The sequence below is a fragment of the Bufo bufo genome, chromosome 2, assembly GCF_905171765.1.
Source record: "Bufo bufo chromosome 2, aBufBuf1.1, whole genome shotgun sequence".
NCBI lineage: Eukaryota > Metazoa > Chordata > Amphibia > Anura > Bufonidae > Bufo > Bufo bufo.
Window position 1 is genome coordinate 670,949,850 of NC_053390.1, and position 19,814 is coordinate 670,969,663.

At 43.8% G+C, this 19,814-nt stretch overlaps 1 protein-coding gene across 1 annotated transcript in view; it reads right to left on the reverse strand.

Moving 5' to 3' along the window:
- The window catches only part of FSTL5 (follistatin like 5), a 966,340-nt gene that overhangs the window by 459,674 nt on the left and 486,852 nt on the right, over positions 1-19,814 (reverse strand). Inside the window, 1 exon segment of the mRNA XM_040418623.1 lies at positions 19,222-19,342. Coding sequence (XP_040274557.1) covers positions 19,222-19,342 — 121 coding nt within the window.

Below are 19,814 nucleotides of genomic sequence, written 5' to 3' on the forward strand. Positions count from 1 at the left end.
TGTGAGAACCGTACAGTGATGTTCCTCTAATACCTTGTGACGATTTATAAGTGCAGGGAAAGGATAGGGAGGAAGCGTTACACAGCATTTGTGTAGAACAGGGTTCAGTAGGGGAGGTTACAGACTGGGTAATAGAAACAATCCTGTTATCCCTTGCTGCACTGACTGGGGATCCAAATTGCCATTATACAGCTCTGTCATTCCAGCAAACCATTCTTGTTATTGGGGTACAAGTGCTGTTTCATACAGCCATTAAAGCCTTGACTTTGGTGAAAAAATGATTTATAAGTGCAGGGAAAGGATAGGGAGGAATCATTCCACAGAATTTATTGTATGTAGAACAGGGTTCAGTAGGAGAGATTACAGACTGGGTAATAGGAACAATCCTGTTATCCCTTGCTGCACAGACTGAGGATCCAAATTGCCATTATACAGCTCTGTCATTCCAGCAAACCATTATTGTTATTGGGGTGCAAGTGCTGTTTGATATGGCCATTAACAGGGTTTATTACAAGGAAATATTTCTACCGTACGTCTTATTTGCCCTTGTGCGCTGCAAATATATGTTGTAAAGCCCTTTTTGGCCTGTATTAGTGGCAAAAGAAAAATATATTTGCCCTTGTACGGTGCAGTAATATATTCTACAGCCCTGTTTGCCGTGTATTAGTGGCGAAATAAAAATATATTCGTCGTCCAGCGTTGCACTTATCTGTTAAAAAGCCTTTTGTGTAATGTAAAAGTAGAAAAAAATTAGGGCCTAATTGCCGTTCAGCTGTGCAGTGATATCTTTTACAGCCCTGTTTGCCGTGTATTAGGGGCGAAATAAAAATATATTCGCCGTCCAGCGTTGCATTCATCTGTTGAAAAGCCTTTTGTGTAGTGTAAAAGTAGAAAAAAAATTAGGTCCTAATTACCATTCAGCTGTGCAGTGATATATTCTACAGCCCTGTTTGCCGTGTATTAGTGGCGAAATAAAAATATATTCGCCGTTCAGTGTTGCACATACCTGTTGAAAAGCCTTTTGTGTAGTGTAAAAGTATAAAAAAATTAGGGCCTAATTGCCATTCAGCTGTGCAGTGATATATTCTATAGCCCTGTTTGCTGTGTATTAGTGGCAAAATAAAAATATATTCGCCGTTCTGCATTGCAGTTATCTGTTGAAAACCCTTTTGTGTTGAGTAAAAGTAGAAAATAATTAGGGCCTATTTCCTGTTCTGCTGTGCAGTGATATATTCTAAAGCCCTATTTTCCGTGTAATAGTTGCGAAATAAAAAAATATTTGATCTAACATTTGGTTATTTGATCTAACAGTATTTCATACAGAGAAGTGCCAGTCCCTGCACAGGGGAGTGGCAGAGGCCTAAATGTTTCTGGCGCAATCAGAGGTCGCAGCAGAGTAAGGGGGCATGGCAACAGGTGTCTGAGCGAGAGGCCTGAGCTCCCAGTGTCATCTAGCGGTCGTGTCTTGACCAGCAACCCAATGGTTCTTGAATGGTTGACTCGGTCATCCACTTCATCCCAAGTGACATCAGACACCCCAGGCAAGAGTTGGTGGATTCCTCTGACACAATGCTTAGTTGGCAAGGCCCGGGAGCAGGCCCTGTGCCCCCACCTGTCCTGAACCTTCCTCTGTCGTCATTTCAGTTCCCTCACCGCGAGAAGTATTATATACCGTAGGCTCGGTGAGGGCGAGTAACTAGAAGACGGTCAGCAACTAATGGCAAGCCAAGATTATGAGGAGTCATCCGCCGCTAACTCCGCTAGGCGGGCAAGTAGTGATGAGGAGAGGGGCATGGGAGCTGGTGTTGCGAGCGGTCAGGCTCCTGACCCAGAGATGGTTGAGGAGAACATCAGTGACGTGCAGACAGTACTCGATGATGATGATGTAGCTGATCGCACATGGGAGCCGGGTGACGAAGAGGCTTCATCATCATCGGGAGAAGATGGTGGCAGCTTGCCAGTGAGCCAGCAAGTCGCTAATGTGGGCAGTAATCAGAAGGGTGGCAGGATTGGGAGGTCGGTAGCCAAATGTGCCCGGGGTAGACCACCAGCTTCACGGGAGCCTATCTGCCTGTGAAGTAGCGGTGCAGGGGTTCAAGAAGGCAGCGGCGGTAGCAGTCAGTCAGTGCGTAGTGTTGGGGGTAAAATCACCTATTCAGCGGTGTGGCAGGTTTTTGTTAAGCCACTGACGGAGGTGAACATGGCCATGTGTAGAAACTGTGGGCAGAAGGTAAAGCGTAGCCAGGGTGCTAATGTTGGCACCACGGCCCTGCATCAACATATGCAGCGTCGCCATAAAGTCGCCTGGGAGAACCGTGGCTCCGATGTGGTGGTCCAGCCTGTCGCAGCAACTGCTATATCACCCAGTGGCATGCACCCGGTGTCAGGCAGTCAAGGCTTCACCACCTCAGCCGAAGGGAGCTGTCTGTCAATCCCATCATCTGCTGGTCCTGATGCTCCTGCTCCTCCTCATCACTCACTCCATCAGCAATCAATCACCGAAGCGATTGCCAAGAGACAACACTCATCCAATGACACAGAAGCTGAATCTTCTCCTGTCCAAGTTGCTGGTGCTGCAGTCCCTCCCTTTCCAAGTAGTGGATCCTGCAACTTTCATAAAATTGATAGCTTGTGCCGAGCCGAGGTGGAGAGTCCCAAGCTGTAATTTCTTTGCCAAAAAGGCAGTACCAGCCCTGAACACATGTGTAGAAGAGAAGGTGGACCAGTCCTTGAGCCTGTCGGTGTCTGCCAAAGTTCACGGCAGCGCCAACGTGTGGAGCTATAACTATGGTCAGGGACAATATATGTCCTTTACGGCCCACTGGGTGAATGTGGTTCCTGCACAGCCACACTAGCAACTTGGCCAGGTGACACCGCTTTCGCCTCCACGTTGCCACGCTGTTGGTCCAGCAAAAATGTCCACCTCTGCCTCATCATTCTCCACCATGTCCTCAGCCTCCACTGCAGGGACAATTCACAGTGCCCCTCCAGCATACCACGCTGTTCTGCACCTTATTTGCCTGGGCAAACAGAGTCACACAGGGAAGGAATTGTTCCATGTCTTTCAGCAAGAAATCAAATCATGGCTTTCTCCGCGACAACTCAAAATCTGAACCATGGTGACTGAAAACGGGAAGAACATTGTGTCGGTGATGCGTCAAGGAGGGCACACGTGTTCAATCTGGTTGTCAAGCGGTTCATGAAATCTTCCACCCATCTGCAAGACATCATAAAAATGGCCAGGAAACTTTGTATGCACTTCAGCCACTCGTACACCCTCTTTGAGCTGCAGCGACAGAATGGCATTCCCCAACATAGGCTGATATGCAACGTTTCCACCCATTGGAATTCCACCGTCCATATGTTGGACTGACTGTATGAACAGTCAGTCCAAGCGGACAGGAGTACTCCCCTGTGTAACTTCGATGTCAGCCAGTCGCAGCTCATGCGTGACACCTGCCGTTTGCTCAGGCCCTTTGAGGAGGCCACGTTATTTGTCAGTCACCAGGACTACGGGATGAACCATGTCATTCCACTGCTTCATGTCCTGGAACAGATGCAGGTAAATATGGATGGTCAGGGGACTGAAGACGTGGTGTCTAGATCTCATGGCCACATGAGCCCTGTGGAGGCTGAACTTGAGGAGGAGGAGGACATTGGAGCACAAGCAATGTGTAGCGAAATGGGTGGTGTTTCTACACAGGTGACAGGAGAGGAGGAGCAGGAGGAGCAAGAGCAGCCAGAGATGCTACAGGGCAATGAGGAAGATGAGGCAGATGACCCAGACACACCATGGCAATATGCAATGGAGATGGAGGCAGGGAGTCCCTCCAAGTCACTTGTACAAATGTCCGGCTGCATGCTCACTTGCTTGGGTAGTGACAGCCGATTTGTCACCATTCGGCAGATGGATGACTACTGGCTCTCCACCTTGTTGGACCCTCGCTACCGGTCCAAAATAGGGGCCTTTTTGACACCCGCTGAGAGGGAGGACAAACTGAACTACTACAGAGACATCTTCTGTAGTCAGTTGGCCGCTGCCTATCTACGCCATCGTCCATCCTCTCGCAGGTCTGACAGGGGGGCCCTCTGTAGTCACGTTTCACTGCCATGGCTGCTGGGGAGGGGTGGGGTGGCAGGAGCAGTACCAGCTCCATCAGCAGCAGCAGTACCAGCTCCATCAGCAGCAGCGTGAGTCTAGAGTCGCTGATGAGCATCTTTATCACTGCTGGTTAGTAGTGAAGAAACTACTTACCAGCAGCTAGATGTAGAGCAGAGCCTGAACTAGCAGGTGGTGGCATACTTTGAGTGCACCCTGCCAGCCGTCATTGAAGATCCGCTGGACTACCGGGCAGCCAAACTGGATTTGTGGCTGCAACTGGCCGTGTTTGCCCTGAAAAAGCTGTCCTGCCCGGCCAGTAGTGTGGCACCAGGGCTAGCACAGGAAGTGTCTGGCTGCAGCAGTGTCATTCCTGAACCGTCATCCCTCTCATCTGCCAACCTTGCAAACTTGTTGGGGTGTGTGAGATCAGAGCTAGCCTTCCTGGCACTCTTCTCTCTACCCTGCTTTCTAACTGTTATCCAGCTAGCTACCTCACTTTTCTTATCCTCCATACTACCACCCTCCTCTTCATTTACCCCACAGAGTGTCTGCTCAGTGATCAGCCAACTCTTCTCCATATTGCCAATGCCAAAGCATCTCAGTGTTTAAATTCGCTCCTTTAGATACAGGATATGGGATTCCAAGCAGGCAATTTGCTCACATTTTGCGCAAAAATATACAACCTCAAACGGCTGTTCCAGGACTACATACAGATGTACACTGGACTGCCTTATCAATAATGGAGCACATACTGGCTAAAAGGGATTGCACAAGAGAAGAGAAACAAGAAAAAATACTGTACAATAATACAATGCAATAAAAATGATAAACAACTGACTTAATGTAGTCCCCTAATAAAGTACCTGAATCTAAAGTAATTTATCTTGTCACACTTAAGACAAAAACACACACTTGCGATCAAATACTTGCACACTCTCAAAGTTGTGTTTCTAGTCTTCTTATATAGCTGTTAGCCAGAAAACTCCATACTAGATTGCAATTTTTTTTCTTTGTATTCAAATTGCATGCAGGATTTTTCCTTCAATCTAAAAAAGGGCTTTTGACAAAAACAGATGCAAATGGCTGCAAAATGAGCTCAACTGATGCTCAAATTAATGATCTTTTTTTCTGTTCTTCTGAGAGATTAGAAGAATGGAAAACAAAACAGTGATGCGAATCCAACCTTACTTTTGAAAAAAATCTATATCTTTCAAGCCTACTTGTAAAAAGGAAACAACAGGAGGATATATTAATATCGTGATTTACATTAAAGATCACCATAAAGTAGTTTTGGCGTTTTCCAGCTTCCACTGACGAAAGGTCCACAAGTGAGTCAACGCTAGCCGAAGGACAGTAAGTACCAGCAAAGACGAAAGGTCGGTAATATCCACAAGTAACATCTAGCGGGAAACCGGACTTCAAATCGTAAGAGGCAGCGTGGCCTGCCTATGTAAGAGACACTTGCATGAGAAATGTGGATTTAAAAGCCTGATTGATCGATTTGCTTCTCCACAGGACGGGGTGAACTAAACCCATCACAGGGTTAATGGTTTCAAGCTTAAATCTATGAGTTTGAATGTTTAAGATCGCTACGTACATTATTATTGATTCCTTTTACTAGTGCGAGAGCTCCTCACGTATAGGAATAGAAGGACTGGGATAATGTCTATTTAGGCCATTATTTTATTGATAGTATTTGATATGTATTTTTAGTAAATTGCGTGCATTTATTTGTGGTACATAGCTGGTCATTTGTTTGCTTTTTTACCACCAAAAACACACCAAAAGCTTCAAAACAGCACAGAAATTCAAGAAAAACAATGTGTGATACCAGCCTGTAGCTCATGATGCACATTAGTTAAAAATCTGTTAAAAAAGCCAGAGCATGATCTGGTGTTTTAGGCTAGCTATGCATGATATATCCTGGCAGCACTGTTCTCTAAGAAATGAAAAAAGTAATACAGCACATCAATACAGTCCACAAAGGCTCGGTGCACGCCCCACTTGGGTCAGGTCCTGTATGATCCTTACATAATATCAGGAAAAAACTAAAAGGGGGCAGCACCTTTACTTGCAATAATAGTAAGAAAAGGGTAACCCTTTTAATCCATAAACTGCAATCCAGTAGATGCTAATCAACTACTGGATTGCAGATTATGGATAAAACGGTTTACTTTTTTCCAACACTTCTGCAAATACTGGTGCTGCCTCCATTTTATTTATTTTTTCTAGTTCTGTTCTCTAGGTTGTGTGCTTTGGAACTGAAAGAGTTAAAAATTCCTAAGGCTGCATTATACACGTTTGGGACGATTATCAGGAATGAACATTCTGACTAATGCTCATTCCTGATAATGTGCACATCTAAAGGTGTCACAGGTCACCCGATAAATGAGCAAAATGCTTGTTCAACAGGTGAAATAATCAGAGGTGCATTGGATTGTGCTGTCTAAACACCTATCTGTTTCCCAGGAGCAATGATTTTGTATGGGGACGAGTGATAGCATCAGCAATCACTCGTACTCATACTGTGGAGGGGATCGCTGCATGTAAATGCATCGCTTTACATCCACTTAACCTCTTCAGGACACATGACGTACCGGTACGGCATGTTGTCTTGGTACTTAAGGACACATGACGTACCAGTACGTCATGTGTATTTCCGATCACCGCCACCCGGCGGGCGGTGATCGGAACCCGGTGCCTGCTCAAATCATTGAGACCTGCGGTTTGCGGCTTTACCTGCGGTTTGCGGCGATCGGCGGTGCCATTGGGTCCCATGCGGCTGTAGGGGGGACCCGATGGCATGGAAGGCACTGCCTTCCAGTGACGAGCCTGTGAGATCCAGCCCCCTGGATCTCACAGGCCGGAGCTGTATGAGTAATACTCACTGTATTACTCATACAGCCAATGCATTCCAATACAGAAGTATTGGAATGCATTGTAAAGGATTAGACCCCCAAAAGTTCAAGTCCCAAAGTGGGACAAAAAATAAAGTGAAAAAAAAGTTGAAAAAATAAAGTGAAAAAAAAGTTGAAAAAATTAAGTTTTCCCACCCAAAAATTAAAAGTTTCAAGTAAAAATAAACAAAAACGTCATTTTCCCCAAATAAAGTTAAAAAAAATTGGTAAAAAATAGGTCCGTATCGACCGGCTCTATAAACATATCACATGACCAAACCCCTCAGATGAACACCGTAAAAAATTAAAAATAAAAACTGTGCTAAATAAACCATTTTTTGTCACCTTACATCACAAAAAGTGTAATAGCAAGCGATCAAAAAGTCACACGCACCCCAAAATAGTGCCAATAAAACCGCCATCTCATCCCGCAAAAATCTTACCCTACCCAAGGTAATCGCCCAAAAATGAAAAAAAAATTATGGCTCTCAGACTATGGAAACACTAAAACATGATTTTTTTTGCTTCAAAAATGAAATCATTGTGTAATACTTAGGCCTCATGCACACGACCGTATTTTTTTGCGGTCCGCAAAACGGGGTTCCGTTTTCCCGTGATCCGTGACCGTTTTTTCATCCGTGGGTCTTCCTTGATTTTTGGAGGATCCACGGACATGAAAAAAAAGTCGTTTTGGTGTCCGCCTGGCCGTGCGGAGCCAAACGGATCCGTCCTGAATTACAATGCAAGTCAATGGGGACGGATCCGTTTGACGTTGACACAATATGGTGCCATTTCAAACGGATCCGTCCTCTATTGACTTTTAATGTAAAGTCAGGAGTCCCTTTTATACCATCGGATCGGAGTTTTCTCCAATCCGATGGTATATTTTAACTTGAAGCGTCCCCATCACCATGGGAACGCCTCTATGTTAGAATATACTGTCGGATATGAGTTAGATCGTGAAACCTCATTTCCGACAGTATATTCTAACACAGAGGCGTTCCCATGGTGATGGGGACGCTTCTAGTTAGAATATACTACAAACTGTGTACATGACTGCCCCCTGCTGCCTAGCAGCATCCGATCTCTTACAGGGGGCCGTGATCAGCACAATTAACCCCTCAAGTGCCGCACCTGAAGGGGTTAATTGTACTATCATATCCCCCTGATCAGGGCTGCCAGGCAGCAGGGGGCAGACCCCCCCCCCCCTCCCCAGTTTGAATATCATTGATGGCCAGTGCGCCCCCCCCCCCTTTCTCCCTCTATTGTAATAATTCGTTGGTGGCACAGTGTGCGCCCCCCCGCCCCCCCCTTCCTCCCTCTATTGTAACAAATCGTTGGTGGCACAGTGTGCGCCCCCCCCCCCCTTCCTCCCTCTATTGTAACAAATCGTTGGTGGCACAGTGTGCGCCCCCCCCCCTTCCTCCCTCTATTGTAATAAATCGTTGGTGGCACAGTGTGCGCCCCCCGTCGGCCCCCCCTCCCTCTATAGCATTAACAACATTGTGCGGCCTCCCATCTCCCCCCCCCCCCCCACCCCGATCATTGGTGGCAGCGGGTTACTAGCAATAGTACAATGGTAAAAGATTCATACTTACCTGCTGCTGCGATGTTCGTGTCCGGCCGGGAGCTCCTCCTACTGGTAAGTGACAGTTCATTTAGCAATGCGCCGCACAGACCTATGGCTGTCACTTACCAGTAGGTGGAGCTCCCGGCCGGACACGAACATCGCAGCAGCAGGTAAGTATGAATCTTCTACTATTGTACTGTTGCTAAGTAACCATGGCAACCAGGACTGTAGTAGAGTCCTGGTTGCCATGGTTACCGATCGGAGCCCCAGCGATTAAACTGGGACTCCGATCGAAACTCCGCTGCCACCAATGATGGGGGGGGGGGAGATGGGAGGCCGCACACCGGCCACCAATGTTGTTAATGCTATAGAGGGAGAGGGGGAGGGCACTGTGCCACCAACGAATTATTACAATAGAGGGAGGGGGGGGGGCGCACACTGTGCCACCAACGAATTATTACAATAGAGGGGGGGGGGGCCGCACTGGCCATCAATGATATTCAAACTGGGGAGGGGGGGGGGGGGTCTGCCCCCTGCTGCCTGGCAGCCCTGATCTCTTACAGGGGGATATGATAGTACAATTAACCCTTTCAGGTGCCGCACCTGAAGGGGTTAATTGTGCTGATCACGGCCCCCTGTAAGAGATCGGGTGCTGCCAGGCAGCAGGGGGCAGTCTTGTACACAGTTTGTAGTGTATTCTAACTAGAAGCGTCCCCATCACCATGGGAACGCTTCTGTGTTAGAATATACTGTCGGTTCTGAGTTTTCACGAAGTGAAAACTCAGCTTTGAAAAAGCTTTATGCAGACGGATCTTCGGATCAGTCTGTATAAAAACTAACCTACGGCCACGGATCACGGACACGGATGCCAATCTTGTGTGCATCCGTGTTCTTTCACGGACCCATTGACTTGAATGGGTCCGTGAACCGTTGGCCGTGAAAAAAATAGGACAGGTCATATTTTTTTCACGGCCAGGAAACACGGATCACGGATGCGGCTGCAAAACGGTGCATTTTCCGATTTTTCCACGGACCCATTGAAAGTCAATGGGTCCGCGAAAAAAAACGGAAAACGGCACAACGGCCACGGGTGCACACAACGGTCATGTGCATGAGGCCTTACATAAATAAAATAAAAAAGTATACATATTAGGTATTGCAGCGTCCGTAATAACTTGCTCTATAAAAATATCACATGACCTAACCCCTCAGGTGAATGCCGTAAAAAAATAAAAATAAAAACTGTGTAAAAAAAGCCATTTTTTGTCACCTTACATCACAAAAAGTGTAATAGCAAGCGATCAAAAAGTCACACGCACCCCAAAATAGTGCCAATAAAACCGTCATCTCATCCCGCAAAAATCATACCCTACCCAAGGTAATCGCCCAAAAACTGAAAAAATTATGGCTCTCAGACTATGGAAACTCTAAAACATGATTTTTTTTGTTTAAAAAAAGAAATCATTGTGTAACACTTACATAAATAAAAAAAAGTATACATATTAGGTATCGCCACATCCGTAACAAAAAATAAAAACTGTGCCAAAACAGCTATTTCTTGTTGCCTTGCCTCACAAAAAGTGTAATATAGAGAAACCAAAAATTATATGTACCATAAACTAGTACCAACTATACTGCCACCCTATCCCGTAGTTTCTAAAATGGGGTCACTTTTTTGGAGTTTCTACTCTAGGGGTGCATCAGGGGGGCTTCAAATGGGACATGGTGTAAAAAAAAACAGTCCAGCAAAACCTGCCTTCCAAAAACCGTATGGCATTCCTTTCCTTCTGTGCCCTGCCGTGTGCCCGTACAGCGGTTTACGGCCACATATGGGGTGTTTCTGTAAACTAAAGAATCAGGGCCATAAATATTGAGTTTGGTTTGGCTGTTAACCCTTGCTTTGTAACTGGAAAAAATATTAAAATGGAAAATCTGCCAAAAAAGTGAAATTTTTAAATTGTATCTCTATTTTCCATTAATTCTTGTGGAACACCTAAAGGGTTAACAAAGTTTGTAAAATCAGTTTTGAATACCTTGAGGGGTGTAGTTTATAGAATGGGGTCATTTTTGGGTGGTTTCTATTATGTAAGCCTCGCAAAGTGACTTCAGACCTCAACTGGTCTCTAAAGATTTGCTTCTAAACTTCTAAGCCTTGTAACATCCCCAAAAAATAAAATATCATTCCCAAAATGATCCAAACATGAAGTAGACATATGGGGAATGTAAAGTAATAACTATTTTTGGAGGTATTACTATGTATTATAGAAGTAGAGAAATGAAAACTTGGAAATTTGCAATTTTTTACACATTTTTGGTAAATTTGGTATTTTTTTATAGATAAAAATTACTTTTTTTTACCAGTGTCATGAAGTACAATATGTTACGAAAAAACAATCTCAGAATGGCCTGGATAAGTGAAAGCGTTTTAAAGTTATCACCACTTAAAGTGACACTGGTCAGATTTGCAAAAAAATGGCCTGGTCCTTAAGGTGAAATAATGCTGTGTCCCAAAGGGGTTAATGATCAGCCGATTGTCAGAAAGGAACACTTCCTTCCCAACAACTCTGCACCATAACTCTGTAGCAGGTAAAGCTGTTATTGGGATTATTAATGTTTATTAGTATGTTTTAACCCTCTCCATTCCAGATCACACAACTAAGAGAAAGAATCAACAACCTCTGGCACTCAAGTTGTTCTGAAACTACAACTCCCAGAATCCTCCTTTCACTTTTATGGGAGTTACAAGAACAGCCATGCATGCTGGGACTTATAGTTTGCTGATCCCTGGCTTAGAGGAACAGTATCTGGCAGTGGGATCGTCATGCAGCTCAGCGCTAATTACAGAGCTGTACCACTACTTGCCCCCCACGCCTGTACATGCTAGTTGTTTTGCTTTGTGTATGGACAGCCTTAGATTTTCAATTGCCCACTACCAAGCAATCTACAAATGGATGAGGAATTGTCAATAAAACAAAGTTTTTGTTTTTTTTAAAGGCCTTGCTATATCCACTGACATTTGTTTGTAATGTTGGTGATACAATTCACTATCAGTACAGATCACAAACTGTTTGGTTGTCCATTTGTTTGATGACTTTTGTGCATTATGACCTTAAAGGACTGTTACTGAAATTAAGCCTACCTTACTATACGTGAATATTAAGGCTAAAGCTACAGATATAGTACAGTAACACACATGCTTTATGAGATGTGTTATCTAAAATAAATGCGTTAAGCAAACAGCTTCAATGGCTTTTGTTCCAAGACAACGCGATGAGTTAAGAAATTTGTGTGAAGAGTTTGTGTGTTAACCCTGATACATTTGTATATGGCAATTTTGTGCGTGACAGGTGGCGTGTAACCAAGGATCACAGTGTAGCCCCCTGCCAGAACATATTGTGAAAATGCTAATGACAGCTTCCATTATGAAAAGTGGTCATTAGCATGTGGGAGACACAGGAAGGTGAGAACTGCGCTGACTATACTCACCTTCCCTGGCCTTCTTCCAGGTCCGCACTGTGTCCTGACACATACAGCGTCAGGACATAGTGCACGTAGACGTGCACTATGACCTGACACTGTGCGCTGTCAGGTCACAGTACAGCCCAGCGGGAAGAAAACCAGGGAGGGTAAGTGAATCTGCCAAGAGGCAGCACTGTCCAGAGCTGGAGAGTTAAGTTTATTTATTTATTTTAAATGTCTGATTGGGGCCTGATCTGAGGCTGGGGGGTCTGATGGGGGCTTATCTGAGGCTGGGGGGGGGGTCTGTTCTGAGGCTGGGAGTTTGATAGGGAACTTATCTGAGGCTGGGGGTCTAATCTGAGGTTGGGGGTGGCCTAGTGGGGATCTGATCTGAGGCTGGGGGGTCTGATTGAGGCTGTTCTGAGGCTGGGGAGCTTATGATGAGGGTCTGATCTGAGGCTGGGAGGTCTGATGGGGGTGTGATCTGAGGCTGCGTGTCTGATCTAAGGCTGGGGAGGGTCTGATGAGGATCCGATCTGAGGCTGGGGGGGGTCTGATCTGGGTCTGGTCTGAGTCTGGGGGTCTGATTTGAGACTGGGGGTCTGATCTGAAGCTAGGGAGGGTCTGATTAGGGTCTGAACTGAGGCTGATGTAGGCTGGGGAATCTGGAGGCTAATTTGAGGCTGAGAAAGGGACAATGGCAGGGACAATTGTGAATAAAGAAGCAGGTACAGTGGCAGGGAGAGTGAAAGCTGGGTGAAACCCTCTCTTGACCCCCCTGGAATAATGCCACATAAATAACTGAATATGTGACATTCTGAAAAAAAAATTACACTGCTATGTGTGGTCAAAATGGCACCTGTACTATATGTAATATATATAGTGCAGGCGCCATTTTGTGCTGCAAAAATACAGCGCTCTGGATTTTTTTAAATTGAAGTGCAATATCTGTTACTTACCCTTAAGTTAATTATATATTTGACCACATATAGCAGTCAAATTTTTAAGTTGAGAATTTTGTAATGCCTGCAAACAAATATTACAAATATCCAAATGGCCCTCGGCAGCAAAAAGGTCCCCCCCCCCCCTCGTGTAGCAGGACAGCCATAGAAATTAATGCATGACTCACATGTTTGCCGTGGTTGCAACCCCAGAACCGCAAAATGTCCAGCTGGGTTGGATTTTTTGAGAGTCTGGGGTTTTGTGTTCATCCCCACACAGAGGAGATGATTGCTGCATTTAAATGTAGCTATCACCTCAGCTCGATGATAAGGCACTGATTGGGAATAAACTATTTCAAATCATTGCCTGTGTGTCGGCTTGTGCAAAAGGGCACTTAGCTAAACCTAATATACTTTAGGAAGAGGAGTTTATCTAAATTTTTTCTATTTAAATGTAACACATTTTTGTTTCTTTCATTGGCATGGTTGTATAAGGCCTAGTTTTATGTGAGAGAAAATTCATTTTTGGTTGTTGTTTAATATACATAAATTACTTGGTAATTTCCATAATTGTTTTGCTTTGCAAATATAGAAAAATCTTTTTTACATTGTTTTTTTTTTTACTTTATTATTTATACTGTACATATTTCACACTAAAGCATTTGTTTGTTTCATGATATTTTGGTCATGTAAATTCCTAATCAGTGTAGAGTTTTTGCTTTACGTAAAGTATGCACAATAAATGTATTTTATGAAAAATAATTACTTATTTATTATTTTTGTAGAGAGTGCAACATATCCCCTCCTTTGTACTAGGACCCATTCCTAGACCTCTTTCACACTGGCGTGTGCGGCCCGTGGTCGTTCTGCGGCCCGCAAAATGCGCGCCGCAATGCATGAGCACAGTACGTGGGGCAGCCGCAGCGGATCACGGACCCATTCACTTGAATAGGTCCGCAATCCGGCCATTGCGCAAAAAGATCGGACATGTTTTATCTTTTTGCGGAACGGAAGGTACGGGACGAAACCCCCCGTAGTGCTTCCGTAGGGTTCCGTTCCGTGGTTCCGTTCCGCACCATTCCGCATCTCCGGATTTGCGGACCCATTCAAGTGAATGGGTCCACATCCGTGATGCGGAATGCCCATGGAACGGCGCCTGTGTATTGCGGCCCGCATTTTGCAGGCCGCAATACGGCAACGGGCCGCACACGCCAGAGTGAAAGAGGCCTTAATCTGATGAAAAAAGGAGTTTGAGAGAGTGGATCTCCTGAATGCGGTGTAAAAAATAACCATACAGTTATCATTAAATGAGTGGGTAATTTTGGTGTAAATTGAAAAATAAATAGCATAAAATTCACAGTATTTTTGGGCATGCATGGCATTTTTACAAATATTTGTATTATTCATGTACTTGCCCAAACTTCGTACTGAAACATCTACTTAACTTTCTACAGGTTTTTTTTTTATTATTTGATTTCTTTATCAGAGGCATTCTAGCAATGTGGTCATTGTTTTTAATATCTTCCCACAGATGTACTGATCTTCTAATCTCTACCGTACATTCTCAGGCACTTGAGATTCCTCCAGAAGCAGATAAACTCAAGTTTGACTCTCTTTTGTCAAGTTGTGGCAGAAATGTAGAAGCTGGTATTTTGTTCTGTTACAAAAGATATTTGATTTAATTTGAAGTTAGACTCACACAGCCCACCAGAGGAAATGATTCTGAGGGACCACCTACTGTGTATTTAGGACCTTAAGGCCCCTGCTTTATTAGAGGTCCATTATTGTCCGAGCTTGGGCCCACCGGAGGATCCTCTGGTACTCTGGTGGGCCAGTCCGACCCTGGACTCACAGATGCATTCATTTAGATATACTTTTTCTTTAAATTACATTTTACAAGGAGAAAATGTGACATTATTTCTCAGAAACTGATGCAATCATTCAAAACTTTCCCCACACTCCTTGCACCCTAATGCATTTCATATTTGTGCCTACACAGATCCTGGCTGGTGACAGGCTTAGGGCTTCTTCACACAAACGCGTGAAGCCCGTGCTGTGGACCGCAAATTGCAGTCCGCAATCCACGTCCACCACCCGTGGGGCAGGCGATCCTTCCGTTCCGCAAAAAGATAGAGCACGGAACCCCAGAAAGCACTCTGCAGTGCTTCCGTAGTGTTCCGTTCTGCACCGTTCCGCATCTCCGGATTTGTGGAACCATTGAAATGAATGGGTCTGCATCTGTGATGCATAATGGCCAAGGAACGGAGCCTGTGCATTGTGAATCTGCAAATGCGGTCCACAATACGGCAACGGGCATCTCACGTTCGTGTGAACGAGCCCTTATACAGATGTAGGAGTACTACCCTGTTCAGTAAAAGATGGCTGGACCATTCACAACTTCTACCTTCAGGGTCACCTCTATTGCCTCATAGATTTTAAACTCTCTGGGTGGCATTTATTATGACTGGAGTTTTAGACTCTGGTCTTAATAACCCCTGCACTGGCGGTGATTCCGCCTAAGTTATGAAGATGCGCCGGCCTCGACATAACTTCAGCATATACACCGCCAATTCCAAATGTAAGACAGTTTCCTTGCTGGCTTGAATATAGACCACTTTCTATGCCTAAAACTTGCGTAGAAGATGATAAATGAGACTTCCCTCCCCACGCCATGCCCCGTTTTCTAGACCTGGCATGGGCGGGAAAAAGTTGCAGATTGCAGCAGAAATAACCTTTTCCCTGCAATCTGCAACAGATCTATGCCAGAAAACTGGCATATATGTGATAGTAAATGACCCCTTCTGAAGCTTAAATTTTCATTAGCTTGATTTTTGTCATCTTGCAATTTGTTTGTACAGCTATGCACTGACTGTCAGTGAATAGAGACTTAAGGTCCTCCCAATAAGCTACAAGGACACCTGAATTAGACACTGGTGTCACTAAACCGTAACTTTTAGTCATGTTTCAACATAGAAAAAGCTTGGGGATCACAAAATCTCATTCACTTTGCTGCTACTTAAAATATTATGTCTGTAATTCTGTACTGGAAAATCATATATATATCCCGTGTGAACAAACCTTTGATATAATATTACAGGATTTTAATATTGATGGCCTATCCTGAAGACAGGCCATCAATATCAGATTGTCAAAGTCTGCCATGTTTGCCAATCAGTTGTTTTAAAGTAGCTCTGGTGCCAGAAGTCAGCATCGGAACTATACAGCTCCATCCATTCTGTTGATGATGCTCCCGTAGAGGTAAATGGAAACACCACTTCACTTCGAAGAGAATCTACCAAGAATAATAATCAAAAACCGCCAGCAGAGCTGTGTAATAAACACACACACACACATTACACATTACCTGTTAAAGGGGTTTTCCCATCTCAGACATTGATGGCATATCGCTAGGATATGTCATCACTTTTAGATAGGTGGGGACCCTTAAGTGAAAAAGAGCATACTGAGCATGTACAGTGCGCTTTCCATTCAATGCTGTAAGAGTTCCAAAAATACCTGAAAGAGCCCATTACGCTATTTTTAAAAGTTCCATAGCAGTGAATAGAGAGCGCACCTCTACAATCACCACTATCGGACTGCCGGAAATTGCTTAGCCAGCTTTGCTATTTTCAGAACTCCCATATCAGTGAACAGAAGGAGAACATGCTTGCACTCACCTTCACTTCGAGGGGCCCATTCTGGACATCAATGTGAGAGATGTGAATAACCCTTTAAATACCTATTTTTTCAATACTCTGACATACTATACCATCTCTTTGTATATCAATATGTAACTCTTCAGATGTCATGCTATGGCATACCTGATAAGGAAATCTAAGCAGTTTTAAGAGTTTGCTGTCTGACATACTTTGTTATATGACCTGCAAAAAGGACCTTGCAACAGAAACATTAAAAGTAGTTCATTTCAAAATACTGGTTTCTCTAGATTAATTATTCTCTACAAAGAACCTAATGATATTATGTATGAGAATTATTGTATATTAATGTACTGTAACACTTATTAATAAATTAAGGGGTGGGCCCAGTGCTTCTTTTCCAGAGCCTGCCTAGTACTAATATATTCACAATGCTATCACACATTGCATATTTTGTAATAGTACTGTGGATATTTCAAGGTGAAATTAAAAAAGTAAAGTTCCTTAATTAATACTTTATAATACAAGTAAATTACACTGGACCCTTCAACTGATGTAAGTACATATCTAGCCTATTTTTCAACATAATCACCTTCTTTGATGAGGAACCTGTCTAGGCAGCAGACCAAGAAATCAAATCCCTGCTGGTAAAAAGATTTATCCTTATATTGCCATTAGACCACAGCAGGGTGGGAGGTTTTAGTTCAGCTTTAGAAAAAATACGAAAATGAGACTGGTGTGTAGACATCCATACCTGGTGTATGACAGAGCATTGTCAAACAGAAGCAACACTTCAGGTACAGCATTCTTACATTGTTTCAAAGTGTATTTCCATCTAATCACTAAGATATGCCTATCACTATACGATCAGTCAAGGGTCTGACCTCGGGACTTTCAGGAAAAGAGAATGCAGACTAGAGGACATGAACAGGGTCAGCTGCAGATCCCTGCGGAACCAGGTGCAGGGAAAATTAGGAAGACAAAGCAGCAATAAACCAGCATGGATGACTTTGTTTGTTCATCAGCTTAAAGGGGTTATCCAATATCATAAACTGCCCCCCCCCCCCCATGCGCCGGGCCGCTCAAAGGGAATATACTTACCCCGCTCCCTACTCCCTGCACCGCCACTGCTGAAAACATCCGGTGACGGGGGGGTGAGGGGTAGCAGGCAATGGCGGGCAGAGACGGGAATGAGCCTCCCTAGCATTGTGGGTGATTCTAGGGAGGCTTGTCGTCCCCCCCTCCTGACACCGGTTGTTTTCAACATAATAAAAAATGGGAGATTCTTTCTTAGACACTGACTTTGATAGTTATTGCCACATAACATTCAAAATTTGAAGTTGTAATTCAGAATCTTACTACAAACTTTCAGTTTTCAGCATGGGATCTGTTGTGAAGGGTACTTGAACTTTGTAGCATATCATAGAGAAGCCACAGGGTACACAGCAGGCGCTCTACTACTGTCTGTCAATTAGCGCTGAGAATTTCCATAGCAGATTTCATACATACAGGTTTTGCCCTGGATGCCCTGGATCCACTGAAAAATTGGAGGTAGATTTTTCCTCAGCAATTTACTTTACATGGACACATACCCTAATACTTTAACTTAGATATTACACTCTCAAAATCTCGAAAGGAAATTAGTGTTTTACTGTACCTTATCTGGACGGGGTATAAACAGTAGTTGCATTGCTTAGTATACCAGCTGGTACTCACCCTACACTAATATAGTAAATGGACATAAGTCTATCCCTTACATCCGCAGACATCGGGGCTCCCAATCTGATAAGGGCGACTCAAAGCCTGTGCTGGAACCTAAACCTGTTTTGAGTCGACGTCTATTCTATTGTGCTTATATGTAAATAGGACTGTAGTTTGTCAATACGGCCTTTACAGGTCCTTCATTGCTGTGACACTGTCCAATAAACACCAACAGTATCACAGAAGTATTTTTCTGGCCAGAGTTAGTGTGTAGAGTCCGTGGCCTCACAAGATAAGGAATATCTTGTGAGACCACATGCTTTGCATGCTCTGGCAGGCTTCACTGGCATACAAATTAGCAGTTCTCATCAGCAAGAGGCAGAGTGAAGCAGAAGAGAATCAATGTCTGCTCGGGCTCATATCATCTGTTGCTTCACTCTGCTCCTCTGCCAGTGTAGCTATGTTCTCTGCACACTGACTCAGGCCAGGAAAATGCTGCTCTAATGCTGTCTGTACTTTTTGGACTGCTCCATTGTAAAGTCACAATGAGTGTCCCATTGGCAAACCACAACCTTATTTCTATATTTGGCATAATAAAAAAAAATGGTGGCCATATCTCAGGAACAATGGGACCCTGTGACATAAATAATAAAAGTAGGTTATTCATGTTAGTGGCATCATTTAAGGAGAGTGCTTGCTTTATTTTTTATTTTTCCAACAGGTGACAGGTCCTCGTTAAGAACACTTCCTAGAACTCTGTAAGAGATCCAATTTATTACTATTTATGACATCTATTAAAACATGTTATACTTCCAGCCTTGCATAATGTAAATAAATAGATATATTTACTATGACAAAGTGCAATAACAAAGGTATAGTAATCATGTGTACTCACGAAATGTTCGGTAGAATTCATCCAGGGATAAATGTTTATCACCATTGAAATCATCATATTTTAGAAGATCAAATAAGGAACATTCATACATATTCTTTCCAAAACCTTCTTGTCTCATCGCCTACAAACAGAAAATTGTGATATGCCCAATAAAAATGTGTATAAAAAAATCTGTAAAATATAGTTCAAAATGGCTAATTAGCATTGCGTTAAGAAGCATGTCACTAGCTCATGTAACTAGCTAGTTGATGATGTGCAATATTATAAAGTGCTATAACTATTGAAAAATCTAGGTATCATATACAGTAGTTATTTTCTTCCACATTTGAGAAATGTAGTGCAGTACATTAGGCCACATACATGCACTACATGAATGTCAGGCTTTATCACTCAAGGGCATATGCATTATCACTCAAGGACATATATCACATAGAGGCACACCATGCAACTGTTTGAAGTCCTTAGAGAAAGAGGGCTTAGCCAAGGTTGGTCCATCCTCTTTGCTCATGGGTGGATGGAACCTATGCAGATCTTCTACAGAGGAACTGTACTATTAGCAAACAAGAGGGTGATTACTGGATGGAATGTGGAGA